Consider the following 12,846-nt stretch of genomic DNA (forward strand, 5'->3'; position numbering starts at 1 on the left):
AGTTCATCAAGGACCCCCAGCGTGTGACCTCACCTGCTCTGAAAAGAGCCCCCGCGGCATAGTGCATCGCCAGGGCGTGGACGAGCTGCCTGGCCGTGGTGAAGACGGGGCCTCTTTCAAACACTGAGAAGGAGAGTGGCGTATGGTCAGAGGCTATGTACAGCTTGAGGGAAGCGTGGATGCTGACGAGGAGATTCACCGGCCGTATCACCAGTTTCCGTAACTTCACAGGATTCACCAAGGCCCTGGCGTGCTGTCTGACCTGCGCGGGCAACACCTGTTTGCCACCTGCGAGTACCTCAGGGTGACCGGCCAGGTTGCCGTCAGGAAGGTAGGTCCGGAACAAAGTTCTGATGTAGTACACAAATGTATCTTCCACATATAACCGGGCAGGTTTCAATTCAAAACTGAACTCGTTAATATCATCGAATAAGAAGTTCTTGCCCTCGGTTAAGGTGAGGCAAAGTTTGATAAAACAATTTTTCTTGTATTCTTCCAGCTCTCTGCTGGATACGAGGAGGCTTTGCGTTTTGGGACACTGCATGGGTTCTGGTTTTTCCCCCTGGCAGACTAAGACCGCGAAGTGGAAACTGGACTTGTTATATAGCTGGTTGTCTAACTGCAGGTCCCCACAGTAGACTTCCACACAGTGAGGCCGAAGGGGCGCTGCAGCGGCCTCTTCCCCGCGGAGGTGGCCAGTCATGGGGGCCATTTGGAGGAAAACACTGTCCAGTGTGAGTCTCAGAAGTTCAGATGATACTCTGTGGTGGGTGAGGTCATCAAACACCACCAAGCTCAACTGAGTGATGAACATTTTAAATGTCACAATCTTCTCCAGAGTTCTAGAGAAAGGGAAAACAACGTAAGTCTCCCTCTTTTCTTTTTCCTTTCTTTCTCTTCCTTCCTTCCTTCCCTCCCTCCCTCCCTCCCTCCCTCCCTCCCTTTTTCTTCTTCTCTCCTCCCTTCCCTCCCACCCTCCCTTCCTTTCAATAGGGCCTTATTACACCCCTCCTGATATTCCATCAGGTTCTCGCAAGAAACAATAAGAATTCAACTTTCAGATTGTGGTGTCTGGACAGAACCTGCCACGTTCCCGACAGTACTGGGGAATGTCCCCTAAGGGACTAGTACAAGCTCTTGTCATGTTCTGTACATGCTTCCCTTGTCAACACCAGATTTGTACTCCAAAATTCTTCTAGCGTTTGCGCACTCATTCTCTATCACGATCATCTCAAGGCAGAGAGGTAAAATCAAACCACCAAGACTCCTCACCTTGAAGTAAAGCAAAGAGAAGAAAACTCACCCCGAGCCCCCTGCATCCCGGCCCCTCTAGTGGCATCTGGGCCATGTGCTCAGCTCTCCCTACCATTTCCAGATCTGGACTGCGGTGCTCCTGCCTCAGGCCAGCCTGTCACGGTGCACAAAATCCTTCTGCTCTCACCTCCTCAAGGACATCACTTTAGCCACCCACCCGTCTCCCCTACCCTCATTTTTTTCTTCATTATCGGCAGCTTATAAACATGATGCTATTTCTCCTGTCTTCAAAATCCCTCTTGTGACTCCACTTCCTTCTCTAGCTACTACTCAGTTTTCTGCCCTCTCTTACATAAAAACTTCTACACACATTGTCTGCTGGCTGCCTTCCATTCTCTCTTCACCTTGGTCCAAGCAGGCTTCTGCCCCCACAGTCTACCAAAGCAACGCTCACCAAGTGACTTCTGTGTGGCTAAACTGAATGATGGCTTTTCAGTCTGTGGCTCACTTGACCTACAGCGGCATTTCACCTTGTCGATAACTCCTTTCCTCTGGGAACACTTCCTTTATAGGTCCTCTCTTCTACTTCTCAGTCACTGTGCGACCCCTTCCTCTTCTCCCTGATCACTGAAAATTAAGGTGCCCAAGGCTCAGCCCTTGCCCTCTTCTGTTTCTGTGTCCGGGCCCCCCCACCGGGAGATCTCACCCATTCCCACGGCCCCGATATGCTGTCTGGGTGCTCATGGCTCCCAAAGTCACATAGTCAGCCCAGGACCACCCAAGTGCCAGTCTCGTACATCTAACTGCCTCTCCACTTTGTCACTTCTTTGTTAAAAAACATCTCAACCTGTCACGTCTATAATCAAACTCTAGATCGTACACCCCACCCCAACCTGCATATGGTCTTTCCCATCTCAGTTAATGGCAACCACATCCTATCACTTGCTTACAGCCCGAGTTTAGGAGTCCTCCTTGATGTCTCCATTTTTAACCCCTATCCAGTGCATCAGGGAGAACCCAATGGTTTCTTCTTAGAAGGTACATCCAGATTCTGACCTTTCCTTCCCACATCCACTGATCCCACTGCAGTCTAAGCCATCAGCATCTCTAGTGTGAGTAACGGTGACAGTCTCCCAACTAGTTTCACTGCTCCCACCCTCACTTCTTTATGGTCTACCTCACAAACAAACAAACAAATGATAAATAAGTGTCTAAAAATTTGGGTCAGATTATGTCACTTCTCCACTCAAAATGCTCCGATGATTTCTCCATTTCATTCAGAAATAAAGCTAAGTCCTACACCATATCCCCCTCTCCCAGCCCTTACCACTCTGGCCTCAGATACTCTTTCTACTTCCATCCACTCTGTTTGGCCCACACTGGCCTCTTCCCTGAGCCTCCAATATGTCAGACCCACTGTTTCAGACCTTTGAACCAGATGTGCCTTTTGTCTGGAAAGCTCTCCACCAGATACCCACATTACTAACCCCCTTGCAGCTTTTGAGTCTTTGCTCAAATGTCAACTTCGTGGGAAGGCTTACCTACACTGGTTTTCTAAAATTGTGTCCTCTCTGTCCTTATGCCCTGGCACTCCTGGTCTTTCTTACCCGGCTGTTTTTACCCCTGCAGAAAGCCAACCTTCTACTGTCCCATAAAGTCTTTTTTTATTATGTTTATTCTCTGTCTTCCATTCTACACCTAGGAAAATGTGATCATCTTTTTGAGAGCAGAGATTCTGGTCTTCTTAGTCACTGTTGTATCCCCATCCTTAGAATAGCACCTGGCATCCAGTAAGCACTTCAAAGCAAGGGGTGTAATAGTTCCTTTATTCATTGATTCAACAGATAGTAGCAAATACTTGTGCCTTTCCTATTTCTATCACTCAATGTATAATTTGTTGCTAGTATGATTAATGCCCTATTAATGCCATAGACAAATGTTTCTGAAACTGTTGTGCAGGCTTGAAATTTTGTGTTATGTAATTTTATATTTAGTCTCCAATTGTTATGCTATTCATTTTTTACAAAGTTCTGGGCAAAGAAAACATTCTACTCAACCTTGTTTGAAATATTGTAAATTCAAATTAATAATGATTTGGCAGGTCCAAATTAATAAGTTCTTAACCATATATGAAAAACAAGGAACTTTTTTTTTTAAAGGCTTAAACAAACATATGGAAGTTAGTATTGTTATTTTATATTTTAAATACATTTTTAAATAATAAACTTTATTATAAAATACATTCTTCTTTATAAAATTAAAATGCAGAAAATTATTAGCTAATCACTTATAACTCCCACATCTACTAACAATTTTGATTCTTTAAAAAAATTTTTTTTAATGTTTATTTATTTTTGAGAGACAGAGAGAAAGAGAGACCAAGTGTGAGTGGGGGAAAGACAGAGAGAGGGAAACACAGAATTGAAAGTAGGCTCCAGGCTCTGAGCTGTCAGCCCAGAGCCCAATGCAGGGCTTGAACTTACGAACTGTGAGATCATGACCTGAGCTGAAGTCAGACACGTAATTGACTGAGCCACGCAGGGGCCTCTTGATTCTTTCTTTTGAGTCTTAGTTCTAGGAATGTTTTCTGGGAACGTGTGTGAGAATGTGTGAACAGAGAAGTATTTATGTGTGTGTGTGTGTGTGTGTGTGTGTGTGTGTGTTATATACACACATACATACATACCTAGGATACATGACTAATCATAGCTATATATTCAATTTTATACTCTCTTTGCTTTCTTCTCTCCCTTTATTCCTTCCTTTCTTTTTGAGAGAGAGAGAGAGAGAGAGAGAGAGAGAGAGAGACAGAGGGAGGGAGGGAGGGAGGGAGAATGGGCACACATATGAGCATGGGAGGGGCAGAGAAAGAGAGAGAAAAAGAATCTTAAGCAGGCTCCAAGCTTAGCACAGAGCCCCATGTGGGGCTTGAGCTCACAACCATGACATAGATCATGACCTGAGCTGAAATCAAGAGATGGACGCTTAACTGACTGAGCCACCCAGGCACCCCAGGTTTACAACTTTTTAATGGGCAAGCTTACCATGCTGTGACTGGGATAATAATTAATCCTACCTGTTGGTAGCAGTTAAAATAGGTCCCATTTTTCCTTCTGGGGCCACAGTGATGAAGACTGTGCCACACTGAAGGACAACGTCCACATACACATAGCCAAAGCCAGTCAGGAACACAACCTGCAAAAAGAATATTCAGAATCTGATTAAAAAGAAATAAGAAACACTACTGAAATGGTTACTTTCAAATGTCTTAAGTCCTGATTCAATACCACAAACACTTCTTGGTTATATTTCTTTATATCTATGTGTACAGGCTATACAGCTGACTTGAAATGAAGAAAAAAAAAAGAAAGATCAAATCCAGATTTTTCAATATCCAGCTACTGTAAGGTTCATAGAAAAAAACAATGATGGATGATGGGGCATGTGTGTCTTCCTTCTCTGCTTCTTTGGAATTGGCAAATAGCTCTGTATGGGCTGGAGCCCAGCCATGGGCCAGCTTTACGTGTGCATATCAACCTCTGTGGAAAAAAAAAAAAAAAAAAAAAAAAAAACCAAACCCTGAAACTCAGGACTTGAAATGCAACATGCAAAAAACTTCCAGGCTCTTGAGTGTTGACTTACTACCATGAGGATGTCTTCATATCCTGGGGACACAGAAACATACCAGAAAACCTACCAACAGCTGTTGACATGTCATAATCCCCTCAAGGTCTCTTAGTCTCTCATGTAACTTGTAACAATAGTGTCAGATAACTTCATTTGCTTGGAGTCAAAATTAATTTTGCTTCTATGGGAAGGTGGACTAAGACCTAAAAAAAAGTTCGATCTCAGAAGCCAGGTGCCAGGCCAGCAGAACAGATGTCCTTTCAGCATTAAATACCGAGGTTGCTTAAATGGATAAATATTTGAAAACACAACAGAACTATTTGAGAAACAACTCCAAGAACATCATGTTCACAGCCAGCATTACCTGAGAGTAGGGGCAAGAACCTCCTTATGTTTGGGAATGTTGATTCTGATAATCTGCAGTATCAATTCAGTCCAAGTCTGGGCCCTTTATTACTGTTAGGGCAGCAAATAAAAGACGACTGCAAATTTCCGGATGACGGAACAAAGCTAGGAGCCTGTCTGACATGTAATGAATGTATTGGAATTCTGACCAAATAAAGAGGTACCAGAAAGAGTGTGCACAGAGCCACAGGGGACAGTCACAGACTCAAACCCGGAAGGGACTTCAGTGTCACTGGGTTTCTTTCTTGCATAGTGGCTCCTGACCATCTGCAGCACCCAGGGCATCTGGGCGTCACCTCTGCCTCCTCCCTCTCATCTCCTGGAGCACAGCAGTCCTCAGATGCCCCAGCTCTGCAGGCTCCTCCCCTAGTGCCTTCGTTTTCATCCTATGGCTGCTGCTTTAGCTTAGGCCCTTGTCTGCCACTCAGCACTCCTGGCGCCCAGAAGATGCCTTCCGGCACAGGTTCTTTCCAAATCCTGTATATCTTTGCACATGCTCCTTAAGGATACCTTTTCCCCTGAAGGTACTCTCTCATTTTCCTATTCCTTTCCTCAGCTTGATACTAACTCCAGCATTCCTGAGGCATTTTAACCATATTTCTATTTCATCACAAGCCTGTATTGTTTGTAGTACAGTCGCCTGTTTAAACACCTGACTCAATTGCTAGATTGTCAGCTTCTTGAGGGCAGGAGCAGAGTCCATTTGTTCTCTATGGACATGTTTCCCAAATGGATTGTTTTGCAGAAATATCTGTTTCAAAAGACCCTGTATCTTGAATCTGCCTTGTCTGTTCTAAGATAAAAACTGTAGTTGACTGTGATAAAATCTGGAATGCAGCCAACTTAAAAAATGGCTCAGCTCATGAATCTAAAGCAAAACAGGTATTATTTGAGAAACACTCACATTTATTATTTTGTATGATATGCAAAGGAAGTCAACTGTTTTTTTACTAGGCTTATAGATGTGGGATTATTCTTCTGGCACAAACATCTATATTTCCCTCTCTCAGTGACTCTGCGTAACTTCAGCACATGTCCCAGGGTTTTTAGCAGAGAACTACCACCCCTCAGAGGAGGGAGGGAGAGGATCAGTAAGGGATATATTTACTGTTCTGCTCATTCTCACAGTCATCTTTGGGCCTTAGGAAATGAGGACACTAGTACCTTCTAAGAGTGAAGATAAGGCAAGCTGATGGTTTCTGTTAACTGCCCAAGGGACTTTGAAGCAGGCAAATGAACCTAAACCTTTAAAGGTACTTCTTCTGGTCAAAAACCTGGACTCTGCAGAAAAATTTGCTGGGTGTCCCTTTCACTCACCACTAGAATGGAAGAAACATGGACTTTAATTCTCAGGAGGCTATCCCTGTCTCTTTCCCCCAGTAGAGAAACTGCTCACAAGGCCAAGCATTTTGTACAGTGGCAGCTCTAGGGATTAGAGATTAGGTATCTACCTACCAGAGAAATTAGGCACCCGTACCGAGGTTCCCCCAGAGGTTTCAAAATAAGTCCTTGTTTTGGTCTGAAGGTTTGGCCTTCAAAGCCTCAAATACTTAGTGAAGAAGAAACTTTTTGAAGAAAAACCTTGCTGACTCCTAGTCTAGCTGGTTGTAGCAGCTGCACACCCAGCACCCATGCCCTTGCTTAGTCCACTCTCCTACGGATACAGAGCTTGGCTACGTGGCTGTCATCAGCTGATGGGATCTCAGCAAACGTGGGGCAAGAAGCTTGGTAAAGCTTGCTTACTGGGGTTTGCCCTCCTGCCAACCATGTGAGGAAGCCTGGCCTAGCCTCCCTAAAGAGAGACCACATGGTGAGAGAGATGCCCAGACTTTCCAGCTGAATTCATTCCTCAGCCAACTTCCAGCTGAATGCGGCTGCATGAGTGATCTCAGGCTCATCCTGCAGAAAAATCATGCTACCAAACCTTCAGACTCACGAGAAGTCAAGCGTTTTCAAGCCTCTAGGTTTTGGGGTGGTTTGTTACAATGGCGCAGACAGAAAGTGATGGAAACTCCATCAACCTGCATCCTTGACTGACGATGGAGAACAGAGCTCCCTGGGCACAAAGCATGAGCAAGAAGCAAATTCTAGGCTTCTGATAGGCAGCATAACCTAGCCTATACCAACTAACATAGATATTGGTAACAGAAGTAGGGTTCCAGCAGAAACCTAATGCATGAGTCCTTGGCTTACTGGTCAGGCAGTAGAAACTGGCATCGAAAGGGATTAAAATGGCAATTCATGTTATGAAGTAGCAAGACATTTAGTAGAACTGTTGCCTGAGATTACCTGGGAGGCAGATTATAAACCTAATCCAGAAGATGAGGTGTGAAAACAAAAACATTAGTAGTGTGTGTTGGCTAATATTGGCTGTCTCTGGAAATGCATTCTGAAGAAGAGATGAGCTCAGCAAACAATTTGCCAGTTTGCAAATAAAAATGAAAAACAACAGAGATTCCAGAAACTCAGGGTCTTGCAAAGCTAGAAATGCTTTTGACCTCAAACAGCAAGAGACCAAAGTTTAGTGTTTGAATATGAGAGCAGATTAATACTCAGCCTTAGGGCTATGTACAGGCATCACACTCACTGTTAGAACCTCTTAATTATAAAAGTGACTCAGAAAAAAGCTTAAATTAAGAGTATAACTTTGCCACAGAAGCTCTGAAGTTAGAGGCAAGGAATCAAGATAGCACAGGAATATGCCTTGAAAAGGAGCACAGATGTGGTTATCGGTACATAAATTCTCTGGAATCAAATAGCGTTTGAGAAATGACTACTGATGAATACACTCATGAGTCTGGACTACAAGAGACTGAGGTTACTTGAGCTTCAGATGTGACCAACAAAGATCTCTGAGAGTACGTCCAGGGGCTGGAAGAAAAATGGTGAGAGCGCAGTTCCAAGAGCAGAGACAGGGCTCAAAGACCAGTCCTTGTTTCAAGGTATAAACCCCACAGTTACGTGCTCAGAAACTTTTTGGACTTGTCATAGATGAGAGGCTGCTGCTATGTCTCATCCTTCCCATTTCCAATTTGGAGGGGTTAAAATGATGATCCTGTCTTGTAAAATGGGGGGAGGGGAGAACAGCATGAGCTCACAGGTCTCCAGGTGAAAGGAGTCAAGTCCAGACTAAGAGAGCATCACTCAGAAGTCCTGGATTTCCAGTGGGATGTCGTGACTCATCGGAACCCTGGGGAGGCAGTGTGTTTGTTGCACACAAACAAACACTCATTTAATTCACTAAATTAAATGAGTAATGACCAAGGGGATTTCTGCTTGTTGTTGCTGAGTTTATTATAGAATAAGCTAGCCAGTCCTGATCAGTGCCATCATTTAGGTGTTTTTTCTTCCTTCACTTCACGCTGGTGGTGTGGGGGACGCTATGGGCAACATATAGTCAAGAGATTTGCTGCTTTGGCCACAAAACACTTGGAGGATACTCTCTGTATCTGTGTTGGAACACTATGATCAGTAAGACTTTCTCTCACACATATGGGAATAAGAACGCTACTCCGGGCCTATGTCTTGCCCTCCACTTAGTACATTGTCTTTTACTACAATTACAAATAAGAAACACTTCAACATAACTTGTGCTTTTCTACAGTTATCTTTTTTTTTTTTTAATTTTTTTTTAAACGTTTATTTATTTTTTGAGATAGAGAGAGACAGAGCATGAATGAGGGACGGGCAGAGAGAGAGGGAGACACAGAATCGGAAGCAGGCTCCAGGCTCTGAGCCATCAGCCCAGAGCCCGACGTGGGGCTCAAACTCACGGACCGCGAGATCGCGACCTGGCTGAAGTCGGACGCTTAACCGACTGCGCCACCCAGGCGCCCCTCTACAGTTATCTTTTTTAAAATTTATTTATTTTGAGAGAGAGAGCGAGCAGGGGAGGGACAGAGAGAGGAGGAGAGACAGAATCCCAAGCAGGCTCCATGCTGTCAGTACAGAGCCTGACACAGGGGTTGATCTCACGAACTGTGAGATCATGACCTGAACCTAAATCAAGAGTCCAATGCTCAAACAACTGAGCATTAAAATGATTGATTACATTTATATGTAGCAAAAAATATTTTAAAAAATTATACTAATTTATTTTACTAAGTTAATAAGTTATGGGGGTGGGGTGCCTGGGTGGCTCAGTTGGTTAAGCATCCAACTCTTGGTTTTGGCTCAGTTCATGAGATCAAGCCCCATGTCGGGCCCCAGTGCTGGGCATGGCACCTGCTTAAATTCTCTCTTTCTCCCTCTACTGCTCTAGATTGTACTCTTTCTCTTAAACAACAACAACAACAACAACAACAACAACAACAACAACACTAAGTTAATAAGTTACAGGGGGACACAAGAAATAAAAGACTGAATTTTGAAAGTCTCTCTTCCCTTGTCTCCCTTTTTCCCTAGAGGCCATATGCGACAATCCAAGGATAATCCTTGGAGGGAGGGAGTTATAAAGTGTCCCAGCACTGCAACTGAGGTAGACTTACATAATAGGTAGAACTGTTATTAAAACTCCTTCCGTACTCCCTTCCTTCAATATTTTACCGATTTCCTCTTCAACTGGGTTCCAATAGCCGTAGGAAACATCTTACTGGGCTTCCTCCCTTTCTAATTCTCTTTCTTCTACCTAAGTCATGTTGCCCCCACCTCAGATTTTCACTTCTTTTCTGTGATGAGTGATTTTGTGTCAGCCTGACTGGCCACAGGGTGCCCAGGTTAAGCATTATTGCTGGATGTGTCTGTGAGGCTGTTTCTGGATGGGATTAGCATTTGAATCAGTGGACTCAGCAGACTGCCTTCTCCAGTGTGGCGGACATCATCCAGCCTGTCGAGGGGCTACCCCCTTTTCTCCTGCCACACTGTTGAGCTAGAACATCTCATTTCATCTTCTCCTGATGAATTTATGTCATCAAATCCCTTGGTTCTCAAGCCTTTGGACCCAGACTGAATTATGCTATGGTTTCCCTGGGTCTCTAGCTTGCAGAAGGCAGATACTTAGCCTCCAAGGGTAGAACTGCACATAAATCAATCAGCCATGTTATTTGTTCTGAACTTTGGCTAAAACTCATCTTTCATAAAAAATTTTACTCCCTATTTTGGGAAGGAATAAATGGAAAAGTTACTACTTATTTCTCTAGATGAAGTGGCTTGTAAGAAATATGTTAAGAAAGAAAACCATAATATGGAAGAAGCCAAGGCTTAGGCTTTGAAGGGAAGAAGAGATTTGCATGTGTACTATGGGACTATGTGCTACAGGACTGATCCCTAACGTGTAGAGGGAATAAGGGAGTTGAGTGTAGCCTGCTTGGTCTCAGGTAGTCAGTCGTCTGTTTTAAGCAGTTTAAGGCCCGGAGTTTCAGGCCTGGAGAGCCTTCTCTGGGCTGGACTCTTGTGTGTTAGTAATCACTTTTGTGGTTCTTGTGGAGACAGACTTGAAGGTGAAGAGGTTGACAACAGAGAGACCCTTAAAGGGCCTTAAAGGCTATTGCTAAAATCTGGGAGAGGAATGATGGATAAAAGGCCTGGAGTAGACCATGGTCACAGAGAGAAGGGGCAGAACCAGACACATTTCTGAGGATTTCTGCCACCACCTGATGACTTCCTGGATGTGTAGGGGGAAGAGAGGGAAAGGAAGGCACTGGGCTGCAGTAGGAAAAGTACAGGAAGCCTGACAGTCTGGCTGTCAGGGTTTGGATCCCAGGTCCACTTGCTCTGTGCAAGTTGACTTCTCTGAGCTTCAGGTAGCATCTACCTTTAAGGGATGTGGCAGGGACTAACGATATTTGTAGAGTGCTTGACATAAAGCAGGAATTTAAAACAAGTTTGCATAAATATTATTGAAGGTTTTTATAGTGGGAAAATGGCGGTAACAATCACTGAAGTGAGAACTCTAAGAGAAGCTGGCTTGGGGAATGGAAAATGATCACTTTGGTTTCAGAGATGTTGGGTTTGAGGTGCTTGTGAATTTTAGGTGGAGATATCTGGTGGGTGGTAAGAACACAGACTTGGAGCTTAGGAGGGACGCAGAGGCCAGAGAGAGATCGGAGAGTGACTGGATGATAGTTGGTAGCTAAAGCAATGAGATGAGATCTCTCAGAGAGGAAAAGAAGGGAAACGAATTTCTAAAATGAGAAAAAGGTGGATAAGCATGAAAACAAAATAGCGTTATTCTGGGTAGAATTCTTCCCTCTGTGTAATTACTGAAAAATACTTAGGGAAATCCTTACTCTCAAGCATCTTTAAACGCATTGTGACTCAGCTGGAACAAATTGTAAACACACAGAACCTGACTCTAGACCAGGGAAGGCACTTGGCAGTTGTTCAGAAGTGGGTACCAACCTGCTGATACCCCTTCTGGCCCTGATACGGGATATATGGCAAGGCAAATGAAGTAAGCAAGAAGCCAAAATATCTGTACTGTGCATTTGATAAGTCAGATACTTACTTGGATTTGGTGGCTTTTTTCTGCATGAAAATTCCTGGATGGAGGCTAAAGGGGTCTCAGAAAATGACTACACTACATGCTCTTTAAGCATTAGCGCTCAGGGTTACCTCTGTCTGTTGTGCACCAAATGGGCTGATTACACACTTGAGTCGGGGTTCATCAAGGCACTTACCAAAGTGTCTCATGGTAACCTTGTAAGCAAGATAAGAAGTATCTTATATAGTATGGTTTAAAAAGTGCTTTTAGATGCATTTTCTTATGTAAGACATGTGGGCTAGATGACAGTATAGTTTGGTGTGTTAGTGGCTGACCGAACCCATGCATTAGGGAAGTAGCTGGTGATTCACCATTGCAAGTAGATCTTGGACGTGTCCTGTTCAACATATTTATTAATGACTTGGACGAAGATGTAGAATGCATGCTTGCCACATCTATAGATGACATAGAGCTACCAAGGATACCTAATATGTTGGATGACAGCATCACAATTTTTTTTTTTTAAGTGATTTCAACAGGCCGGACTAGGCCAATAGCAACAAGATTTAATTTATTGGGGATAAATGTAAAGTCCTGTCACTGGGTTCAAAAAGTCAACTGTACAGCAAGTCATATGATAAAGACCTGGGGGATGTGGTTGACCACAAGTTCAATAATAACAAACAGTCTGAACTTGTTAATAAAAAGCTAACTCAATCTTCTACTTTATTAATGGAAGCACAGGGAGGTAATAGCTGGTTAGACCACATTTGGAATACTATGTATAATTCTGGCTGCCAGATTTTTAAAAGGGAACATAACACACTAGTGTATTCAGACAAGGGTAACTGTGGTGATGGGTCTGGAAATCACATTTACTGAAGGAATGATTCAAGGAACCAGAAATGTTTGGCCTGGATAAGGGAACACTTAGAGAAGATGTTGAAGCTGCCTTCAAATAATTGTAGTGTTGCTATATTAGAGGGGGAAGTAAACAATCTGTGATGCCCCACAGGGTAAAACAAGGATGAATGAGTGGGTGCCACAGAGGGACAGATTTCAGCTTGATACAAGCAGAAACTTTCCTGTAGTCACTGCAGGAATAAGCCACAGCCAGGACACTGAGGGGAGATGTCATG

General features: G+C 43.7%; 1 protein-coding gene across 2 annotated transcripts in view; it reads right to left on the bottom strand.

The window, feature by feature from the left end:
* VPS13B (vacuolar protein sorting 13 homolog B) overlaps positions 1-12,846 on the bottom strand; it is an 805,502-nt gene that overhangs the window by 22,585 nt on the left and 770,071 nt on the right. For both annotated transcript variants that reach the window (XM_049633567.1, XM_049633568.1), the window contains exons 55-56: positions 4,331-4,449; positions 34-842 (exon numbers count right to left, since the gene is read on the bottom strand). In XM_049633567.1, the coding sequence (XP_049489524.1) occupies positions 34-842; positions 4,331-4,449 (928 nt within the window). The remainder of the gene's footprint in view (positions 1-33; positions 843-4,330; positions 4,450-12,846) is intronic.

Source organism: Panthera uncia, chromosome F2 (assembly GCF_023721935.1).
Source record: "Panthera uncia isolate 11264 chromosome F2, Puncia_PCG_1.0, whole genome shotgun sequence".
Lineage (NCBI taxonomy): Eukaryota > Metazoa > Chordata > Mammalia > Carnivora > Felidae > Panthera > Panthera uncia.